Source organism: Camelina sativa, chromosome 16 (genome assembly GCF_000633955.1).
Source record: "Camelina sativa cultivar DH55 chromosome 16, Cs, whole genome shotgun sequence".
NCBI lineage: Eukaryota > Viridiplantae > Streptophyta > Magnoliopsida > Brassicales > Brassicaceae > Camelina > Camelina sativa.
This window is the reverse complement of record NC_025700.1, coordinates 17,514,203-17,536,757: the sequence shown is the minus strand read 5'-3', so window position 1 is coordinate 17,536,757 and position 22,555 is coordinate 17,514,203. Positions and strand designations below refer to the sequence as shown.

General features: G+C 36.8%; 2 protein-coding genes and 1 pseudogene across 3 annotated transcripts; all 3 read left to right on the top strand.

The window, feature by feature from the left end:
• LOC104750927 (MLP-like protein 31) lies at positions 637-1,859 on the top strand. Its single transcript, XM_010472788.1, has 2 exons — positions 637-992; positions 1,308-1,859. The coding sequence occupies exons 1-2, from the start codon at positions 779-781 to the stop codon at positions 1,580-1,582; spliced, it is 489 nt and encodes a 162-aa protein (XP_010471090.1). The 5' UTR covers positions 637-778; the 3' UTR covers positions 1,583-1,859.
• On the top strand, positions 3,579-4,771 carry LOC104750925 (MLP-like protein 28). 2 transcript variants are annotated; one of them, XM_010472787.2, is made up of 2 exons: positions 3,579-3,865; positions 4,240-4,771. In XM_010472787.2, exons 1-2 carry the CDS (start codon positions 3,652-3,654, stop codon positions 4,515-4,517), a joined length of 492 nt encoding a protein of 163 aa, XP_010471089.1. In that variant the 5' UTR covers positions 3,579-3,651; the 3' UTR covers positions 4,518-4,771. The 2 variants fall into 2 exon arrangements, 1 of the variants encoding a protein (XP_010471089.1); XR_761732.1 differs by having other exon boundaries at positions 3,627-3,924; positions 4,240-4,439.
• LOC104750924 lies at positions 12,260-13,090 on the top strand (annotated as a pseudogene).

The window sequence follows — 22,555 nt, the reverse complement described above, 5'->3', positions numbered from 1 at the left end:
AAAAAAAAAAAATTTAGGTCTAAGATTCACTGCTCTGATATCATGTAAGGAAAGACTTAATTGTATTGATCATAAAGTTACACTATATATACTCATGTACATAAGAGTTTTATACAATACTTAATTACACATTTAGCCTTAGTTATACTTCTTTACTCTATAGTTTACAGTGTTTATAAAGTATTTATGAATGATATATAACTAATACTCGGAGAATCAGATTTAACTATTTATAAAGTATGTATAAATTTTGTAAGATGTTTATAAAATCTGATAAGGTATGTACAATTTTTTATTTGTATTCACCTGCTCTAGGTTTTCTAAATATCGAGTTCGTACGTAGTTTTTTAAATTTAGCATGGACCACTACAAATTCATTAGTGTCATTTTCTTTCTAATCGTTTCGTAAAAGTCAGATTTAGTGATGAAATTCTAATATAAATGTTTAAAATATACATTAACAACTAATCTAAAGTAGCGTCGTGAATCACGTATGAATAGATCGTTTTATGAACAATGCAAATAATTATTTCAAAAAGAAAAGAAAAAAATAATGCAAATGTAATCTTATAGCTGAGTCATATATAATGGACTCGTGACCGACAAGAAATGTAATAATCGTAGAAAACTAGTTTAATGAATAAAACTTTTTAACTTCTTCAACAGTTTCTCAAACCATTCATCTACAAATAGATGCTAATGAACTCATAAGGGAACTCACTCCTCTCTCAAAAACCTATACCCAGAAATCAAGATAAGCAAATCGAAGGTACAAAGAATGGCTGCCGTGACGAAAACCGAGGTTTCTAGTTTGGTGGGGAAGCTTGAGACAGACGTGGAGATCAAAGCTTCGGCTGGAAAGTTCCATCACATGTTCGCCGAGAAACCACACCATGTCTCCACAGCATCTCCGGGGCACATTCAAAACTGTGAACTGCATGAAGGCGAATGGGGCAAAGTTGGCACTGTCGTCATCTGGAACTACGTTCATGGTAAGTCAACTTTATACACATTTTTTAATAATTGGTGGATTAATTAAGACCTCTACGAGGTATGCATCCGTGTATTTATGTAGTGTTAAAAAATCAACATGTCTAGCTAGTTGATCTTGGACTGTCACTAAACCACTATCACTTAAAAAAAAAAGTAGGGAATTTTAAACTATAAAAGTAAAACTAATCCTGGATATAGATCCACGACTGTAATCTCATTATTTGCATATATGATATGTTTTTGATTGATATTCGTTTTGATTATTAAACTCAAAAGTCAAACCAATATCAATAAGTGTTAATTAATTGATGTAGATGGGGTGGCAAAGGTGGCGAAGGAGAGGATCGAGGCGTTGGAACCGGAGAAGAACTTGATCACGTTCAGGGTCATAGAAGGTGATTTGATGAAAGAGTACAAAAGCTTTGTGATAACGATCCAGGGGACTCCTAAACATGGAGGGCCTGGAAGTATTGTGCACTGGCACCTTGAGTATGAGAAAATTAGCGAGGAGGTTGCTCACCCTGAAACTCTTCTCCAATTCTGTGTCGATATGTCCAAAGGAATCGATGAATATCTCTCGACCGAATAATGGGGATTGGTCCTTGTGTGGCTTTGTAAGTGTGTACGTCTTAAACATGTTTGTTTAAAGCTAGTCTGTACGTCAAACTGCAGTAAATCATGAGCCGTGACCGAGTTTGGGTAAGATATATATTTTGGTGTGTGTTTGTATGCAATAAATAATGAGTTGTACTCCATATTGTATGTATCAGTCATGTAATGAAAGCGCTCTACTCTAAATATGTGTATTAAAAGTGTATTATTCGAAAAATAAAATAAAAAAGTGTATTATTTATGGTGTCAAAAAATGTGTATTATTTATTATTAATTAAACTGTGAAGCCTATGATATGATATATGATTACATGCATAATAATTCTTGTTTATTATTTTCTAAAAAAGGGTTTTATAATTTGTCTTTCTGCCTTAATCTATTGAAGAACCCTTCTGTATCACATTGTATAAATGGAGACATAATGAAGAAATAAAGAAAGATGTAAGGAATCAAAGTCATTACAAAATAATGGATCAACTAAAGATTTTGTCAACTTAATAATGCGGATAGAAGACTATTAATATCATCGTACCAACCCAATAATGTGATTATTATATGTAATAATCAAAGTAGACTCGAAAAAAACAAAAAAAACAAAGTAGAATGAAGACTGACTTAAAATTGTTGTAAAATTATGTTTTATTTGTTAACTTATTCATTAGTTTAGATATTAACGCATGTTTATTATTGGGTTTGTTGGCAAAATAATACATTTTCAAAACTTAATTGGAATTGTAGTACATTTACTATTTATAATTGGAGGAATAGATGACTTATAATGTTTGTGTAATAGAAGAGATGTGAGATAGATAAGAAAGTGGGGTATAGTGTAGTATTATGAAATTATAATAGGGTAACCGTACAAAGGATATCTGTACACTATTTTAGTGTATAGAATTATTACACACATATAAATATTTTTATTTCATTTATATTGAACATATTATATATCAGTTGTACGGATAAAAACATGTATATTAACATATATATAAGGTCACTAAATGAACTGTACGGGTTAAACTTGTGTATTATTATTCATTTGTACAATTGATATATGTACACATTATAATGTGTACAGATACTTGTACAAACATCTGTATACTTAATAAGGTGTACAGATACAAAATTTATAAAAAATATTTTACATTATCAAATATAATCATCACACAAGATGCATATCAAAATAGAAAGAAAAAAACATAGTTTTTTGTATCTGTAAAAAGATTAGAAAAAAATATATATTGAATATTTTGTTATTATATTCAAGAGATAATTTAATAAAACATATACATAGAATTAATTTTAATGGCAGACTTGCAAAAAAAAATGATTAGTAGAGGATTAAAAAGTAAATTAAATAGTAATAAATAGTGAAAGTGTGTATTTTGCCAATTTTAAATAGCGAATGTACTAATTCTCTAATTAAAATTTAAAAATATACTAAAACTCCAATTTTCTCTTTATTTAATATGTTGTGTCAATATTATTATTTTTTAAGGGCATTAGATGAAAATAATGACTAATATTTTGCAAGCAGAGAAATTGCCAAGACCGGAAGTGAATTGGATCAAGTGTAATTATGATGCTTCATTCATTTATCAGATCATTCTAATGTCTTTTTTTTTTCTATTGTTCCAATCGTTTCATAAAATTGCATTTAACGTTGAAAATGAAATGGTAACATTAATCATTAATGTTTAAGAATATAACGTCGTCAGCAACTACCTGCTGTGAATAACAAATCATATAATATATTAGCAGAGACTTAGCAACTGCGAAACCGAAAGAAGCGTGTGAAAGGTATGATTGATGAGTTGATAATTTTATGAACAATTCAAACAATTATACCGCTGACTCATAATGATGGGATCGGGATCACATGAAACACAAGTAATCAAGAAATTATTCTAATGAAAAAAATTCTTTTCTTCAACAGTTTCTCCACCATTCCACTACAAATAGAGGCTGAGGAACTCAGTAGACGACTCACTCCTCTCTCAAAACTCTATTTCCCCCCTAAAGATAAGCAGATCGAAGGTAGAAAGAATGGCTGAGGTGACTAAACCCGAAGCTTCTGGTTTGGTTGGGACGCTTGAGACAGAAGTGGAGATCAAAGCTTCGGCTGGACAGTTCCATCACATGTTCGCAGGGAGACCACACCATGTCTCCAAAGCATCTCCAGGCAACATTCAAGGCTGTGATCTGCATGAAGGTGACTGGGGCAAAGTCGGCTCTATTGTCTACTGGAACTACGTACATGGCAAATTAACCTTATACACACTTTTATATCAGTGGATTCTTCTAAACTGAAACCAATTGGTTTGTCTTATTAGCCTCTCGCTAAACTGTTATCACCTCTTTCTATTTTAATACCTCTAGGATTTTAAACGAAAAATAAAAAACTAGTCTTCATAACAGACGAGTGCAACCTATATTACATAATACCTGAACAAACAAAAAAAAAAGCGTTTAGAGGAAACCGATCCCTTAAATATATATATATATATATATATATATATATATATATATATCCCCACTATATAGTATATGCTTAGCTTATAATATGTTCGTCTAGTAACATTCAAATTATACTCAGTCTTCCTTCTAATAATTTATATTAAATAATCGGTGTAGATGGGGAGGCCAAGGTGGCGAAAGAGAGGATTGAGGCGGTGGAGCCGGAGAAAAATCTGATCACCTTAAGGGTTATAGAAGGTGATTTGATGAAAGAGTACAAAAGCTTTTTGCTTACGATCCAGGTGACCCCGAAGCAGGGAGGGCCAGGGAGTATTGTGCACTGGCACCTTGAGTTCGAGAAAATAAGCGAGGAGGTTGCTCATCCCGAAACTCTCCTCCAGTTCTGTGTTGAAGTCTCCAAAGAGATCGAGGAACATCTCTTGTCCGAAGAATAGAGGAGAGAATACTCCTGGTGTGACTATAGTCCTGTTCGTACATGTATCGTGGGATTGAAGCATGCACAGTTTAATTTCTCTCTTTGAAACTGCAATAAATAAATGATCTCTGTGTTCGACGTATGTGATGGTCTAAATGTCTTTATGTATCTGTATGTGTTTGTTTGTTTTCGTAAATGTTTTTCAAAAATATATATGCATGTGATATGTCAGATGAACGTTTGGATAGTAAGCCTTGTCTTTCATTATTTTTATTTTTTTTTCAGAAAGGCCCAGTTTATAAGCTAATAAAAACATTGCAAAAGGCGGTAAGGAACCACAATAGAGTAACAAGCTAATTAATCTAAGCAAACCAGTTGGAATAAGTTACATCCAAACTAGAGCATAAATAGGCTTCATATCATGATTTAAAAAAAAAAAAAAAAATTGAACGATGGTCAAGGAGTATTAACTGTTCCAGAGAACCACATCTATAAAAAGAGTGCGAGGCGATTCGATTCTTTCTTTTTGGTTTATATTAGGTTTAATCTGGTTTAGTGTTTTTTCTAGAATCAAGAATATAAACAAGAATTTAAGAACACAAAGATAAAGAATCACTCTCTTTATTAGCTTTAGAAAACTCTCTCAAAACTAAAAGTTCTTTTGTTCTCCTAAACTAATATAAGTTATGCCACAACCTTAGCATCTCCTTATATAGGAAAAACCTAAACATGTTTCCCTAATCCTTAAAGGAAAATTTCTTTTTCTCTTAATTTCTTTTTCTATTATATTTAGACAACTTTTAAATATAATCTCTAATTTTCCTTAAACCATAACTTGGTTAGCTTGATCTCCAAGTTTCTGTCAAACTTACTCCAACATTCTCCCTCTTAAACTTGACTTTATCCTCTTCCAAATCTTGAACACCTATAGACTCCCTCATTTCTCTGAACTTGATCCTTCCCAAAGCTTTCGTAAGAATGTCAGCCGTTTGTTCTGTTCCAGGAACATGCTCCACCTCTATTTGTCCATTCTCAACACATTCCCTTACAAAATGTTACCTTCGATGTATGTGTTTGCTTCTACCATGAAACACTGGAGTCCTTGTGAGAGCTATTGCTGATTTGTTATCCATTAAGATTGTGACTTTCTCACTAGACGACCCGGTGACTTCACTAAGCAAATCCTGGAGCCAAATCGCTTGTCTCGCCGCTTCAGTCCCTGCCATGAACTCTGCTTCACACGATGATAGCACCACGGCATCCTGTTTCTGCGAACACCAAGATATTGGACCTCCTCCCAGATAAAATATGTGACCGGTTGTAATCTTGCCGTCATCTGGATCAACAGTGTAGCTGCTGTCGTTGTAGCCTAATAGTCTTGGTACTCTTGAGACTGAGCGTGTGAATACTAACCCAAAAGCAGTTGTTCCTCGTAGGTATCTTAGGCATTGTTTCATTGCAGCTCCATATGACACTCTAGGGCTCTACATATAACGGCTCAGTACTCCTACACAAAATGTTAAATCCGGTCTTGTATGAAGAAGATACCGTAGACAACCAACAATCTTTCTGTACCATGTAGCATCAATCTCTTTTTCGTTTTCCAACTTTGATAGCTTCAATCCTTCTTCCATCGGTGTGTGAACAGGATTACAAGACTTCATTCCTGCTTCTTCTAAGATCTTTTCTGCATAACGAGTTTGTCTTAACGTTATTCCTCCTTTAAATTGACACACTTCAATTACAAGGTAATAGGTTAGCTCCCCAAGGTCACTCATCTCGAATTTGGATGCTATCTCTTTCTTGAACTCGCCGATGACATGTGTGTTAGTTCCTGAGACGAATAAATCATCTACGTACACAGCCACAAAAAGAAGACTTCCCTTCTCCTCCTTTCGATATACAGACGGTTCTTTAGAGCATTTTTCAAACCGTAACTCCATAAGTATTTGATTCAGCTTATTATTTCAGGCTCTAGGAGCTTGTCTCAAACCATATAATGCTTTGTTAAGCTTATAGACCTTGTCTTCACATCCCCTTTTAACAAACCCTTCTGGTTGCGTCACATACACGACTTCTTGTAACTCGCCATGTAGAAAAGTTGTCTTTACATCAAGATAATGTATTTCCCATCCATTAGAAGCTGCCAAGTTGACAAGAAGCCGTATTGTCTCAATCCGTGCCACTGGAGCAAAAATTTCATCGAAATCGACTCCATATTGTTTAACATAACCCTTCGCAACTAATCGAGCCTTGTACTTGTTGATACTACCATTGGAGTTTCTCTTGAGTTTGAATACCCACTTTAAGCCAATCGGCTTTATTCCCATCGGTAACTCAACAAGATCCCACGTATCATTCTTGTTAATGGAGCAAATTTCATCTTCACAAGCGAGAATCCACTCTTTCGTTTCTTTCGCTTCCAAGAAATCTTTTGGTTCATTGTTCAAACATAGAAGCAACATCTCTCCTTCTTCTTGGGCAAGTAAAACATAATCTTCTAGGTATTTTGGCATGTTGATATGTCTTGATGTTCTTCTTAAAGTAGGTTGTGATTCTTGTTGAGCTTCCACAACATTATCTGTATCATACTCGTGTGTATCACCAACATCTGAATTTTCATTGTCTTCTTCGTTGATTTTCGGCTCATGATCTGTATTATCTCCAACTTGTATTGAGCCATTCCCACTCTCTTCCTCCTGAATTCCACGATTACCAAAATCTCCAAAAATAATACTAAAATCGCCACCATGATCTTGATTGGTTTGATTCCAATTCCAACCCTTAGTTTCATCAAATACTACATCTCGGCTCACTACTATTTTCTGTGTTTGCGGATCAAGCAATCGATACACCTTCGAACCTGGTTCAGTTCCTAGGTGAACAAGCATGTGTGAACGATCATTCAGCTTCTTCAAATTTAGTCTTGCTACCTTTGCATATCCAATGCAACCAAAAATCTGGAGATGCTCGATGCTAGGTTTCTTGTTTGGAAGACCTCATATGGAGTTTTTTCTTTGATTGCTCTAGTAGCTATCCTGTTCAGCAAGTATGTTGAATGCCTCACCGCTTCTCCCCATAAGTAGTTTGGTACATGCATATGTTTCAGTATAATCCTAGACATTTCTATTAATGTCCTATTGCGTCTCTCGACAACACCATTCTGTTGCGGAGTGTATGGAGCAGTAAGTTGACGCTTAATACCAGAGAATTCACAAAAAGAATTAAACTTTTGAGATACAAACTCTCCTCCTCTATCAGTTCTGAAAGCTTGTATATTTGCTCCTGAGTCTTGTTCCACCATTTGTTTAAACTTCTTGAATTTCTCAAAAGCCTCACCCTTTTCTCTTAACAGAACTGTCCACATGTATCAAGAGTAGTCATCAATAAGAACAAAGACATACTTGTTACCAGCAATTGTGTGTGGCGAAATCGGACCACAAAGGTCACCGTGTATAAGCTCAAGCATCTTAGCAGCTCGATACGTAGTGGCTTGAGGAAAAACCTTTTGGGTTTGTTTTCCTAATAGACATGATGAGCATAGTTCCTTTTCAAACTCAATAGGTGGTATCCCTTGAACAATTTACTTTTGCACCATCGATTGTATTGTCTCCATGTTGACATGTCCTAACCTTGCATGTCATCGGTTTGACTCTTTCATTGTTGCTAAGTGTAGAGAAGCAGTGTCTTTTATCCCCATACAAACTTGTATAAGCGATTACTCGATCTATCAGCTTTAACGAGTAGCTTGCCTTCACGATCGTGCATTGTTAAACATTATCCCTTCATTTGAATATCACACCCAGCTTCTGTTACTTGTCCCAGACTTATGATGTTACTCTTTAAATCGGGGATGAAGTACACATCAGCCATCCTCCTCTGTTTACCATTCATGTCTACAAACGACATTGATCCTTTCCTTTTGATATCAATTCGAGAGTCATCACCGAATTTCACCTTGCCTGTAACAGAGTCATCGAGGGTTTCAAAGTATCGTCGATCACCGGTCATATGATTGCTAGCCTCGTTATCAAGGTACCACAGATTCTCCTCTCCAGTATTTGTTTCATATTGACTTGGGATGCAGGTGTTTTCGTTTAGATACACCACCTCATGTATCATAAGCTCATAAGCACCTTGTGTATCATTATTGTCATTCTCTTGTGCTTCTTGCAGTTTTAGCAAACGATCAGGACAACTTGAAGCAAAGTGACCTGTTTTGTCACATCGAAAACACATTATTTTTGATAAATCTCTTCCACCTCCTCCTCGTCCACGACCTCTTCCTCTGTAGTAGGAGCGCCCTCCATGGCCTCTGCCCCTAAAATCAGTGTTGTAGTCATGAGAAGGCTGGTTGGTGTATGGTTCCATGTTAGCATACATCAATTTTCTTTGATCTTCTTGGATTTCTTCATCTTCAGAGATACGTTCCTCATAGGCTTTGAGACGCCCTATGATGTCTTCAAAGCTTGTTTTATTGAGATCCAAGACTTGTTCGAGAGAAGCCACAAACTCGGCTGATTTCGATGAGATCTTAGATAACCTGCCGCCAAAATCATCAATTGTCTCAGAGTCTTTCATCTTAAGACGATCAAACTCGGCTGTTAATGTTTGTAGTCGGGCTTCTCTAACTCTCTCAGCTCCCACATGTCTTGCTTTGATAGCTTCCCATACTTTATTGGTTGTATGAAGATCTCCAACTTGCAGAATCAGCGACTCGGGTATGAACTGAAATAACAGAGCCATCGCCATATCATTCTTCTCATCGTTAGTCCGAGATGTGTCTTGTTCAGTTGAATCCTCATCAATTATCTCCCAAACCTTATGAACTCTGAGTGCTATCTTCATCCGCATAGCCCAAACTGTATAGTTTGACGAATTAAGCATAGGGCATTGGATTGACGAAGGCCCTCCTCCTTCTTTCGGCTTGACCGTCGTCGGAATAAGATCTCCCATGTTTGCTTCACGATCTCACAAGGCTTTGATACCAATTCTAGAATCAAGAACCAAACTCTCAAGAATATAAGCAAGAATTTAAGAACACAAAAATAAAGAATCACTCTCTTTATTAGCTTTAGAAAACTATCTCAAAACTAAAGCTCTCTTGTTCTCCTAAACTCATAAGTTATGCCACAACCTTAACATCTTCTTATATAGGAAAAACCTAAACATGTTTTCCTAATTCTTAAAGGAAAACTTCTTTTTCTCTTAATTTTCTTCTCTATTATATTTAGAAAACTTTTAAATATAATCTCTAATTTTTCTTAAACTATAACTTGGTTAGCTTTATCTCCAAACTTCTGTCAAGCTTACTCCAACATTTTTGTTAGTCGGTGAAGCAAACAGTTAACCGTATAAATCCAAATCCATTGAAAAATTATGATTTTGGAGAATTTTAGCAATAGAACATACTATTCAGGTAGATATACGAGGAGGTTATTATAGTTATGGGTGTTTCTGGTACGATGCAGTACTTTCGAGAAGGAAACAGATCGTCGACCCGTGTGTTGCTTATCAATATATTGATCTGTCGAATGAGAGAATGAACTAAATTTTTGTGAACACGGTGATTTCTCTCCACCCATACACGTGTAATGTTTACTGTTTCAAGTTTATGACTTTAGATGTAAATAACGCATTGAATAAAGAAACTATATATTCATATTTATCCAATAACATAGTCAATGAATTTTGTTTTATTTGCATAAGAACTTACGTACCTTCTTTAACGAACGACATGTTCTCTCTTTGAAAACACTTATTTATGGAATTTTTAGAGGAAATACTAATGCCAAGGCTGCAATAACAAATTTGAGTGATCTCTAGATCATTTAATTTATATGAACAAAACCTAATTCAGTCTTATCCTTTACAAAAATTCGGTAGGTGAGACAAAATAGCAATTAATAAATATTTGTTTTCTTCGTCAACCGTTACGCCTTCACTCCTCTACATATAGCTGTCAATTGGGGCAGGCCCATGAACATGCCTATGTCCATATACATATGGGCTAATCATGGTCAGACCAAAAAATATATGATCTATTTGGGCATTTGACCATTTTTATCTATCCACCATATGGGCTTAACCAAATGGACAATGGGTTGCCCACTTACCAAAATAAGAAATTCCATTTACAACTAAATAATTTTAAATTATTATATTTTACATTTATAAATTTTTATTTTCATAAAATACATTTATAATTTTTTTTCATAAAACAGATAAATTATTGTATTTGCGGAAAAGTGATATTACGATTTTAGTGGGAAAACACAGTTTTACGGTTTTGGCAGGAAAACGTAATTTTACGGTTTTGGCGGGAAAACACAGTTTTACGGTTTTGGCGGGAAAACATAATTTTACGGTTTTGGCGGGAAAACGTAATTTTACGGTTTTGGCGGGAAAACACAATTTTACGATTTTGGCGGAAAAACACAGTTTTACGATTTTGGCAGGAAAACGTAATTTTACGGTTTTGGCGGGAAAACACAGTTTTACGGTTTTGGCGGGAAAACATAATTTTACGGTTTTGGCGGGAAAACGTAATTTTACGGTTTTGGCGGGAAAACACAATTTTACGATTTTGGCGGAAAAACACAATTTTACGATTTTGGCGGGAAAACGTAATTTTACGGTTTTGGCGGAAAAACACAGTTTTACGGTTTTGGCAAAAAATGTGGATTCTCTAATTTTGGTTTTGAGGAGAAACTGTAATTACGTAATTTTCCACCAAACTCATAATTTTAGAAGAGAAATAACAAAAAAAAATTAGATTTTATAAAAGAAACAACAAAATAAAATTCAGATTTTATAAAAGAAAATAACAAAAATAATACTCAGATTTTATAAGTGAATAACAACAAAAATAAATTCAGATTTTATAAAAGAAAATAACAAAAATAAAACTCAGATTTTATAAGTGAAGAGCAAAAAAAAGTAACAAAAATGAAATTCAGATTTTATAAGTGAATGACAATAAAAAAAAATTGGGCTGTCTATGGTTATGACCATTTAGAAATGGTCTTAATGGACATGGACACTTTGTGGACCATTGTCTATTTGGGACTGTCCAACTTTGGCCCATGCAAAAGAATGTCCAGATGGACTCGCCCAAATGGTCCATGGACGGACTATTTGACAGCTCTACCTCTACATAAGGCCATCCGCAATGGGAGAACACTTGGTGTGTTCTTAGCCCATTAAAATCATAAATATAATGAATAGTGGCATAAGAACATGTTTTCTAGTTCTTGATGTAGAACTGATCTAGGCTCAGTTCTAAGCTGACGTGGCAAGCTGTGATTGGATACAATTTTTTGCAAACAATTTTTCACAAATTAAAAGAGGATTTGATTTAAACTATGTATTAATTAAATAAAATGTTTGTTTGTTTTAATTAAGTAATATGTTTGTTTGTTTTTTTAATCTTTAATGATTTTTTGTTTCATAAAAATTTGGTATTGTATTTTGAATTTTAGTACAAGTTTTATAAGTTTGCAATTTAAATGTTATTTTTACAGTTTTTATAAATGTAATATATTTAAGAATATTATACTATTAAATCTTATGATCTTAAACATGTTCTCCCAATAATTAACTTTTTAATAAAAGATCTTAACTACTGATCTTAGATTATTTTCATAATATTTTTACTCTAAGAACATCCTAAAGTGTTCCCCCATTGCGGATGCCCTAAAGAGGTCAAACTTAAGAACTCAAACGGGTCTCATCATCTCTCAAAAATCCTTTTAATTTTCAAGATAAACAAATAAATTAACGAGGAAAAAATGGCTACTAAAATGGTCGGGGCTGCTATGAATCCAGTGAAGACAGAAGCGTCTAGTTTGGTTGGGAAGCTTGAGATAGATGTTGACATCAGAGCTTCGGCTGGGCAGTTCCATCACATGTTTGCCGGGAGACCACACCATGTCTCCAAAGCATCTCCAGGCAAAATTCAGCGTTGTGAGCTGCACGAAGGCGACTGGGGCAAAGTCGGCTCTATTGTCTTCTGGAATTATGTTCATGGCAAGTCAATGCTATATTCATATTTTTTTACATAGATTTCAGAGTCATACCCAGACATATATATATATATTTATATTTATACTATATTTTGTGCAGATGGGGAGGCAAAAGTGGCGAAAGAGAGGATCGAGGCAGTGGAGCCGGAGAAAAACCTGATCACTTTTAGGGTGATAGAGGGAGATTTATTAAAGGAGTATAAGAGCTTTGTGATTACTATCAAAAGTGACCCCTAAGCAAGGTGGACGTGGGAGTGTGGTGCACTGGCATGTCGAGTATGAGAAAATTGACGAAAAAGTGGCTCACCCTGAGACCTTCCTTGAGTTTTGTGTCCATGTCTCCAAAGAGATCGATGAACATCTCCTGAACGAGGAATAGATAGTACTCTTTAAGATTCTGATGTCCATCCTAGCTATGTGCATACATATAAATATGTCTGCTATGAAGCATGCATGTTTTTAGTCTATGATGCAATAAATAAGGAGCCTTGAATGTGTGATATACTCTAAAATGTGTGTATGTATGTATAATATTATTTTCAAAAATAAAAGCTTGTGATCAATGATATATGTTTGTGGATAAAATCATGATTCGTCCCTCCGGCCGTATCATGAAAGTTACAATCATGCATTCTTTGCTTCCTCGTTTAATAAGTCTCTTGTAATGGCGAGTTCTATGAGCTTCATGTTAATGTATCAAAAACGTGTTATTACCACTAAACATGCATAATATCGGAAAAGTGTTACAAGTCCATATATATAGCCAAATTAGACGTAAAGGGCCAAAAAAGAACGTAACTAAAATCAAACAGATTAAAGACAGGAAAAAAATCAGAGTATAAGATTAAAATAACATATGTTATATACTACCTACTTGACCAAACTTGTAGAAAGAAAGCAATGAGTGAACGTATTTGAGTTTTAATGCATGTTTAATGAAACAACAGTTGAAGACCAACACATGTAATCTAATGGTTTATGTTAGAGTTGTTTTGAGAGGACAATACTTTTTCCAGTTAGCGAAAACACAAAGAAATACTAATGTATATATTTTTTATTATTACAAATTAAACTAGATTCTTATTTAACAATACTAAACTTATATTTATTTACTATAACTAAGTTATTTTAAAATAGAATAATATTTAAAAAAAATATATTATAGTGTTTGCCGTTGATACAGTAAAACACCAAATATACTGGTGTACTGTGCAAAAAAAGGAATCACACTATTATAGTCTAAAATATACGGTCTGGTTGGAGACAAAAAATCAAATCTTCTACGTTATTATGCAGTTTTACTGTCCGGTTGAACTTGGCCAAATTACTAGACATCCCACATTTGCCGTATGACAAGATATGTCGAAATATAATGACATAAATATGCCACTTCCCTCTCAAGAAACAGTTAGTTGAAAAGGATCGTACCTATTTTCTCTGAAGAAAAACGTGTTGATAATGTGTTATTCAACTCTTCAATCGAGCATCCATTGATTTTTTACGACAATTGAGCTTTTACAGTTTTCAAAAGTTATATAAGTGTTGGGAAAAGTGTTGTCAACCGACATATCACACAAACTTCCAACACCTAGACTACCAAAAAAGTGATCATGAAGGCCTAAGGGCAAGATTATCGGTGGTCTCTTATAAGTGGGTTTTTAAATATTGTTTGTTTTTTATGAATTAATTGTGTATTGTTTTGAATATAAGAACCCATGGTCTCTTAGTTAAAATTTTCTCCTTCAATAGTAGATTCTAATTTTGGGTCTCTTATTTTTTAAAATATTGTTTTTGAAATTTAAAAATTTTAAATAGAATGGAAGTAGTATAAATGTGTAAACATTTAAGATTTTACAAAAATAGGAAAATATTGCAGAAGGACAATGAGATGCTTGTTCTTGATGATGATGTTGTTGTTGTTATGCTTGTTGTATGAGGAAGTTTTGTAAATGATACAATGCCGTTGCGACAAAGAAGATACGGGACTGAACCTGGTGTGGCTTGTGATGTCTTTGACGATGTTAATTTTGTGGTGCTTAGGTATAATGCACAGTTTGTACAGAACTCATGAGCACATCCTGTTAATGTCATACACAACAATCAATTCAATAATGTTCTAAGAAAGAACAATTTTGGTATTGAGAAATCGTTACATTACCATCTGCCGATACTGTGCATTTTCTTTCTAAACAAACGGCACAAGGGTCACGACATGGAGTGTTACAATCATTTTCTCGCCAGCCACATTCTCTGTAATCAACAAACAGAGAAAACACCAATCAGTCTCACAGAATCTTGGATTCATATTAGGTGTTTCAGTTAGGTGAAAGAATTTTTACATACTGAGCAATCTTGACAATGCTCATTAGAGGAAGGCAGAGGAAAGGAGAGGGGACGTTTGTTCGATGGCAACCATCAATGGTGTCCATCTAAAAGCAAAAACACTAAATGAATAAGGACATTGCGCTTTATATCAAGCTGTTGGATTGGATTTTGCAGGCAGAGAAATAGAGAGAAGAACAAACCCGTTGGAGTTCATGGCAGCTAAATAAAACATAACATAAGCAAAACACATGATTGTCTGATTAGCATGTGTATATACATGGCAACACTGCGTGTTTCCACCACATGACGCATAATGGAGAGCTGTACTCCCAGCACCTACAATGTAAAACCAAAGAGCCAAAGCCAGAAACAAACTACAGAAGTAAGTTTTTTCGCTTAAAGAATCTCTACATTCATTATCGAAGTTAATCAATTGGGGCATAAGATAATAACCTATAAGATCTATTGTTGTTCCATCTTTAACAGTGACCTGAGCAACTGAAGCTCCAAAATCCACTAAATAACATTCCACTAATCATCTGACAAATCTTTTTAAAAAAACACTATTTACCTTGGATCAAAACCAGCAGTTGAGGATTTATTATTCTTTAAGAGGCTCCAGCAATTGGGAAGACTTGGTATATAATCCGAAAGCAAGATCCTGATACATCGAGGGTGACCATTAAGAGCAGCAAGATGTAGAGCAGTACCGCCATTTAAGTAATTTGATCTGTAAATCTAAAACTCGAACAATCAAGAAACACAAATCATTGTCCCAATAACCTGACATACTTTTGTTATCACAATCAGTTAGAAAAAGAAAAGAACATCACAACATAAATTCCTTTGATTCCAAACCCTTCAGCCGAGTAAATCGCCTTCGCTACTCATCTCTAGATCCTTCGATTCCAAACCCTTCCTCTGATTCCAGATCCTACAATTCCAAACCCTTCCTCTGATTCCAGATCCTTCAATCCCAAATTTCTTTGTCGTTTCGGGAATTCGATCGCGAGAGAGAGAGAGGAAAAAAAATAAAATCTCTGCTTCCCAAATTTTTATTTTCCTTTTGTATTATTCTATCATCCAACACAAAAGCGACACATAGCGTCTCTTACAACACAATCGGGTATACTATATAAGGGGCTCTCTTAACTATTTTATTTTCTTCTGAATTATTTTTTTGGTTCAAAACACTAAAAACTCCTCTAAGAGGCAACCGTTGGAGAAGGTCTAAATTTTCTAAATGTCGTTTTTGTTACATATTTTTATTTCAATCACTATTATTTTCGGAATAATTAAACAAAAAGTTAATGAGTTTTTTTTGGAGAATTCCCAAGGGTGGGCTTAGGGTACGCTTTTTCAACTAGAGGGTTTCATATCTAGTGAAAAAGATTGTGATACCGGGAAAATCTTTTATTTTCGCCGGATTTGATTGATTTTTTCCTTGTTTTCACGGTGTTTTCTTGGAAAGTTCCTTGAAAGTTTAACCTAGTTCATCCTTTCTTGACCGCCGTCATTCCTTTTGAGAAGTGTGGTGACTGTTAAGGAAGTTTTTGTGGTTAGAGAGAGTCAGCTTAGGAAGTGAGATGGAGTATGCTTTGGATAAAGCTCTAAAGGAGATGTCTCTTGATGATGATCGACCAATCGTGTTGCAGGACCATGCGAAATTCAACTCGAGTGTGAGGAATACGTGTAGTATTATTGGTAAACTTTTGTGTCCAGAGAACCAGAAGATGTCAAGTATGATTCATGAGATGCCAAGGTTATGGAGGGTTTACAACAGAGTGCGAGGTATTGCACTGCCCAACGACAAGTTCCAGTTCATCTTTGATTCCGAGGCAGATCTCACCCTTGTTTTGCAATCTGGGGCGTGGACTTTTAATGACTGGAGTATGACGCTTGAGCGATGGGTAGAGAACACCCATCTGATTTCCTTAAAGTTCTTCCGATATGGGTGCTCCTCCGGCACATCCCGGTGAACTATCTGACTGTGGACACGATAAAGGAAATCGCTGGGCATATTGGACGTGTTACGGATATCACATTTGATCCTCTGAAACCTCTAAGTAGGGGATATGTGCGAGTTAGGGTTTTGTTTGACATTAACAAGCCATTGAAGAACAAGAAAGAGTTGCAGCTCCCTTCGGGAGAGACTTTTGAGATAGGGATAGAGTACGAGAGGATTCGGAAAAGATGCTATCATTGTCTTAGGTTGACTCATGATAAGCTCCGGTGCCCACTGACCCCCTCTTACCGGCAACCTGGTGCTACGGGAGGGGAGAAGAGTCATGTGGTAATCCCAAACCGCTTGGTACCACGGATCAGTCGTGATGATCCTCTGTTTGGAGTTTTAACTGATGATGATGTTGACATTGATGTGGTGACTGGCAAACCAAAGATTGCCAAGGATGTTTTGGATGAGATGAGACAGTATTTGTCTGTAGCTGATCCTAAAGAGCGACAGATACATATTGAGCGAGTACGTAAGTCTGTCTGGGATCTTAAGGATGATGCTGAAGGCCAGAAAACACTACTGAGGTTGGAAGCTCCAACGAGACTAACTGTAGACATGGATAAGGGTAAAGTTTTGGTTTTCGATTTTGAACAGTCAGCTACTTTAGTTGGAGAAGGAAATCGGGGAGACTCTGCTGTTCAAGGGCTTGGTATAGGAGTGGTTAGATCCTCTCAATCACAACCGGTTGGCTCCACTTTTGTTGCTTCTGGCTATGGTGCTACGGGTCCTCGAGATAGCTTTTCTGCTGGCTCTTCCGGCACTAGTAAACTGCAGAAGAAGCATAGGAGGCCAAATCAATGGAAGAGGAAGGTACAGGCTGCGAAACAGGCGTAGGAGATTGGAATCAGTAATTTTTCTTTGATTGCTGAGGGTGAAGAAGGGGAGGTTTCAAAATGGAAAGCTACTGATGAGGCTCGAGTATCATCAAAGATCGATAAACACGATGAAAGAAAGGCGGTTCCGCACGAGGAACTGCCAAAGCAAGTATGAGTTTTCTGAGTTGGAATTGTCAAGGTTTGGGGGGCAACTTGAAAATTCCTTATCTGAGGGAAATGCGTCGTCTACATTTCCCGGATTTTATGTTCCTCCTCGAGACTAAAAACTCCAGAGACAAGGTGGTGAATTTACAGAGAGGATTGGGATATGAGCATTCTCATATTGTGGATCCTCTGGGGCTCAGTGGTGGTCTTACTTTGTTTTGGAAATCATCATATGAGGTAGAAGTGATTACTGCTGATAATAGGATCATTCATGTGAAGGTCAAACTTGGGTCATTGGCGTTTTACATATCATGTGTCTATGGTGATCCGGTAAGTGGGTTGAGACAAGTGGTATGGGACTCATTAGTGGATATTGGAGTTGTTCGAGGTGCACCATGGTTGGTTATTGGTGATTTGAATGAGATGTTGAGCAATGAGGAGAAGCTTGGTGGACCAGCACGGGTGGAGTCATCATTTTTTCCTTTCAGGAATATGATTCATGACTGTCGTCTACGGGAGGTTCCGAGTATTGGCAACAGATTATCATGGGCTGGTAAACGTAACAACATGTGGATCCAGTGTTGTTTAGATAGAGCTCTTGGTAATGAGGCATGGTTTCATCTGTTTCCAAGGGGGCAGAATGAGTATCTTGAACGGATTGGTTCTGATCACAGAGCTATATTGTTGCGTTTCGCCAATGATAATGTCTCCAAAACGGGAAGATATATGGTCAACAAAAGATGCATATCTAAATCGGACTTCTCTATAGTGGTTCAGTCGGGTTGGACTAATGGAGAGGCTACGGGACAGACCTCGGTGATGAGTCGAATTGCGGAATGTAGGAGATCTATCTCAGGGTGGAAATGATCGCAAAACCTGAACTCCAAAGTGAAAATTCAGCAGGTAAGAGATAAACTTGAAGAGGAGGGTACCAAACTTCATCCCAACCTACAGGTGATGCAAGACTTACGCTGGGAGTTGGCTGAAAATTATAGAGCTGAGGAGTTATATTGGAAGGATAGAAGTAGAAAGCAGTGGTTGCAGGGTGGTGATCGCAACACAAAGTTCTTTCATGGAAGTGTTAAATGACGAAGGATCCAGAATCAGATTTTATCTCTCTTTGATGATAATGGTGTGGAACAATTTTCAGAGGGGTCTAAAAGTGAGGTGGCAGTGTCGTATTTCCGCAGGATGTTTACTAGTTCAAATCCTGGTGCTATAATGGAAGCTATGGATGGGATGAGGCCTCGGGTTACAGCCAGTATGAATGCGGAACTAACTTGTCCAATCACTGCTGCAGAGATAAAGAATGCAGTCTTTAGTATCAAGGGGGAAAAGTCACCGGGTGCGGATGGTATGTCAAGTCACTTTTATAAAGAGTATTGGGACATTGTTGGACCTTAGGTGCTGAAGGAGGTACAACAGTTTTTTGAATCTGGACATCTTCCTTCTGAATGGAATTTTACACAGATTTGTTTGATCCCAAAGGTGCAGAATCCTACTAGCATATAAAACATCCGACCTATTAGCCTTTGCTCAGTGATATATAAGACGGTTTCTAAGGTATTATGTCAGAGGCTTAAAGGGTTTTTGCCATCGATAGTCTCAGATACTCAAGGGGTTTTCGTCTCGGGTCGACTTATCTCAGATAACATCCTATTGGCACATGAACTAGTTCATGCGCTTAGGACAAAATCAGGTTGTGATGAAGAGTTTTTGGCCATAAAGACAGATATGTCGAAAGCCAACGACCGAGTAGAATGGAATTTTCTTGAAGAATTACTCCTTAAGCTTGGGTTTGACATCAAATGGGTACAGTGGATTATGAGTTGTGTGCGGTCAGTCACCTTCTCAGTTCTTATCAATGGAAAGGAGCATTGTTTTATAAAACCTAAGAGAGGGATACGGCAGGGGATCCCTTATCACCTTTTCTCTTTATTTTGTGTGTTGAGGCACTGGTACATGTAATGAACAAGGCAGAACAAGATGGTCGACTTACGGGTTTGAAATTCACTCCGGACTGCCCGTCGATCCAGCACCTTCTCTTCGCTGATGATAGTTTATTTTTGTGTCGTGCCAGCTTGAAGGAGTGTTCTAACTTGTTACAATGTTTACAATTATATGGGGTTGCATCTAATCAGGAGATTAATTTTCAAAAATCATCGATAACCTTTGGGAAGAGGTTAGATCCATATATGCGGCGGCTAATTGGGTTTTTTACAGGAATTGAACAAGAGGGAGGGGCTGGGACATACTTAGGACTCCCGAAATGTTTCAGTGGATCCAAGAAGGATATGTTAGCATACATAACGGATCGTTTAACCTCTAGATTGCGAGGATGGTTTGAAAAAACCCTTTCCTTGGGAGGTAAGGAAGTGTTGCTTAAAGTTGTAGCTTTAGCACTCCCGGTGTATGCAATGTCCTGTTTCCGGCTCTCGAAGTATCAATGTAAGAAGATAACTAGTGCTATGGCTAACTTTTGGTGGAATGCAACCGAAGATAAACAGAAGATGCATTGGGTTTCTTGGGAGAAAATGTGCAAGTCAAAGGAGCAGGGAGGTTTAGGTTTTCGTGATATTGGCCGGTTCAATCAATCCCTCCTTGCGAAACAGGCTTGGCGCCTTTTAGATGCTCCGTCTTCGTTGTTGGCGCGGGTGTACAAAGCCAGATATTTTCCCACAACATCGTATGCATGGAGAAGTATACTCTTTGGTAGAGAATTGTTGGAAAATGGCCTAATGAAATCAATAGGTAATGGCCAGAATACTAGTGTATGGTTGGATAAATGGATTTTTGATGAGTTACCAAGGAGACCATGTAATAAGGAACAAATGATTAATCTGAATCTCCAAGTTTCGGAGCTCGTAAACCCTCAGGGTGACTGGAATCTACAGAGGTTACAGGAACTCTTTCCTCCGTGTGATGTCACCAAAATTAGATCCTTCCCTCCGGATAGTCGTTTACATGATAGGTTGGTGTGGGCGTACACCAATGATGGGAAATACTCTGTTAAGAGTGGATATTGGTTGATATCTAAAGATTTGGTGAGATGTGATGGGGATTCAGAAAGTGCACAAGCTTTGAATGTACTGAAAGGGAAGATATGGACAATGGAGACGGCTCCAAAAATCAAAATGTTCTTCTGGATAGTGCTATCTGGTGCTTTAGGGGTTGCAGATTGTCTAAGGAGGCACGACTTACAAATCAATCCTATGTGTCAGGTTTGTCAGACTGAAGAAGAAACTGTCTCACATGTTCTGTTTAATTGTGCCTTTGCGACAAAGGTTTGGTCTGCAACTGCTTTACCAATGCCAGTCCAAGGTTTTTCAGCATCGGTCTCACAGAATGTTGAACATTTGTTGTTATTACTTACCAAAACTGAGGTTCCTTTGAGATTGTGGGTTGCTATACCTTGGATACTTTGGGAGATTTGGAAGGCACGTAACTCGGTGGTGTTCACTAGTAGGGTACAGGATCCTCACGTGCTAATTGCGGGTGCAGTGGCAAATGCAGAGGAATGGCTAAAACAGAACATATTGCAAGACCAGAAACAAAATCATGGTTCGGGTGGGGGAAGAGCTCTGTTCCTACAAAAGAAATGGACTAGACCGGCTGTGGGAACGCTTAAATGTAACTTATGTGCTTCTTGGGTCAATAGTCATTTTTTTGCTGGTGGAGCTTGGATCCTTAGGAATCATGTTGGTGATGTTCTGTTTCATTCCCGCAACGCTTTTCAACCGAAAGTGAATCGTATTGCTGCAGAGTTGCATTGTCTGTTATGGTGTCTTGAGAGTTTGCGGGATCTACATATATTATCGTGTGAGGTTTGGAGAGACTGTGGGGCAGTAACGCGTGCTCTAGAGAGACCCCAGGATTGGCCTAAGTACCGCTCAAGTCTTTATAAGATAAATAAGGTTCTCAATCAAATGCAGGTGGTCTCGGTTCATTTGGCGACCCCAAAGTCGAACGGAGTGGCACGATCGATTGCAAAGAGTGTCACACGTGATGGCAGGCTGAATACGTATTTAGCTTTGGGTGGTCCGGCTTGGTTACATGAGCAGATTGAACGTGAAGGGCGTGTTTAGTATCGGATTTCCGAAGTTTTCTCGTTTTTGGTTCCCACCTCCTCTTTCTCTTTGTTTTTTCATTGTTAAACTTCTTTCTCCTATTATTGAAATGCAGACAATTAAAAAAAAAAAAAAAAAGTTGACATGTCACTTTTTTCTTTTTAATAATTGTTTTCAGGGGATCACTATTATTTTCCGTCTAAATGTCAGAAAGTTAATAATTGTGTAATATTTTCCCAATTATTACACCTTTTTTTCTTTTTCTTTTCATATTGCAAAATCGAGATCCCCAAAATTCATTTGTTAAGATGTTTGAGACCTGATCCGAAACAAGCTGGCTTCTCTCACTGTACGTCCCTGTAGATTTCATTGACAACTACAAACACTCATACCTGGTTAGGATTTTAACAATCAACTGCATGAGTATTTACTTTGAGATTCCACGCACACGGACCAACAAAATTCAATTCCTACAACTGCTTGAGTAAATTACTTGCAGGTTCCACGGACTAACAATATTCAATTCCGACCAAACCTTTCGGTTAATCGAAACGTGCTTAAAAGTGTAATTCGTCCTACGAGTGGTTCTCTGTAATATTTTGTAGGCAACTTATATTTTAAAAGTAACAAAAACAAATAAAACCAAA

Bases quoted from the DNA above. Each gene is read 5' to 3' on its own strand.
- LOC104750925 (XM_010472787.2), top strand. From the start codon at position 3,652: ATGGCTGAGGTGACTAAACCCGAAGCTTCTGGTTTGGTTGGGACGCTT. The intron at 3,866-4,239 runs GCAAATTAACCT...TAATCGGTGTAG, and splicing joins CTACTGGAACTACGTACATG to ATGGGGAGGCCAAGGTGGCG.
- LOC104750927 (XM_010472788.1), top strand. From the start codon at position 779: ATGGCTGCCGTGACGAAAACCGAGGTTTCTAGTTTGGTGGGGAAGCTT. The intron at 993-1,307 runs GTAAGTCAACTT...TAATTGATGTAG, and splicing joins CATCTGGAACTACGTTCATG to ATGGGGTGGCAAAGGTGGCG.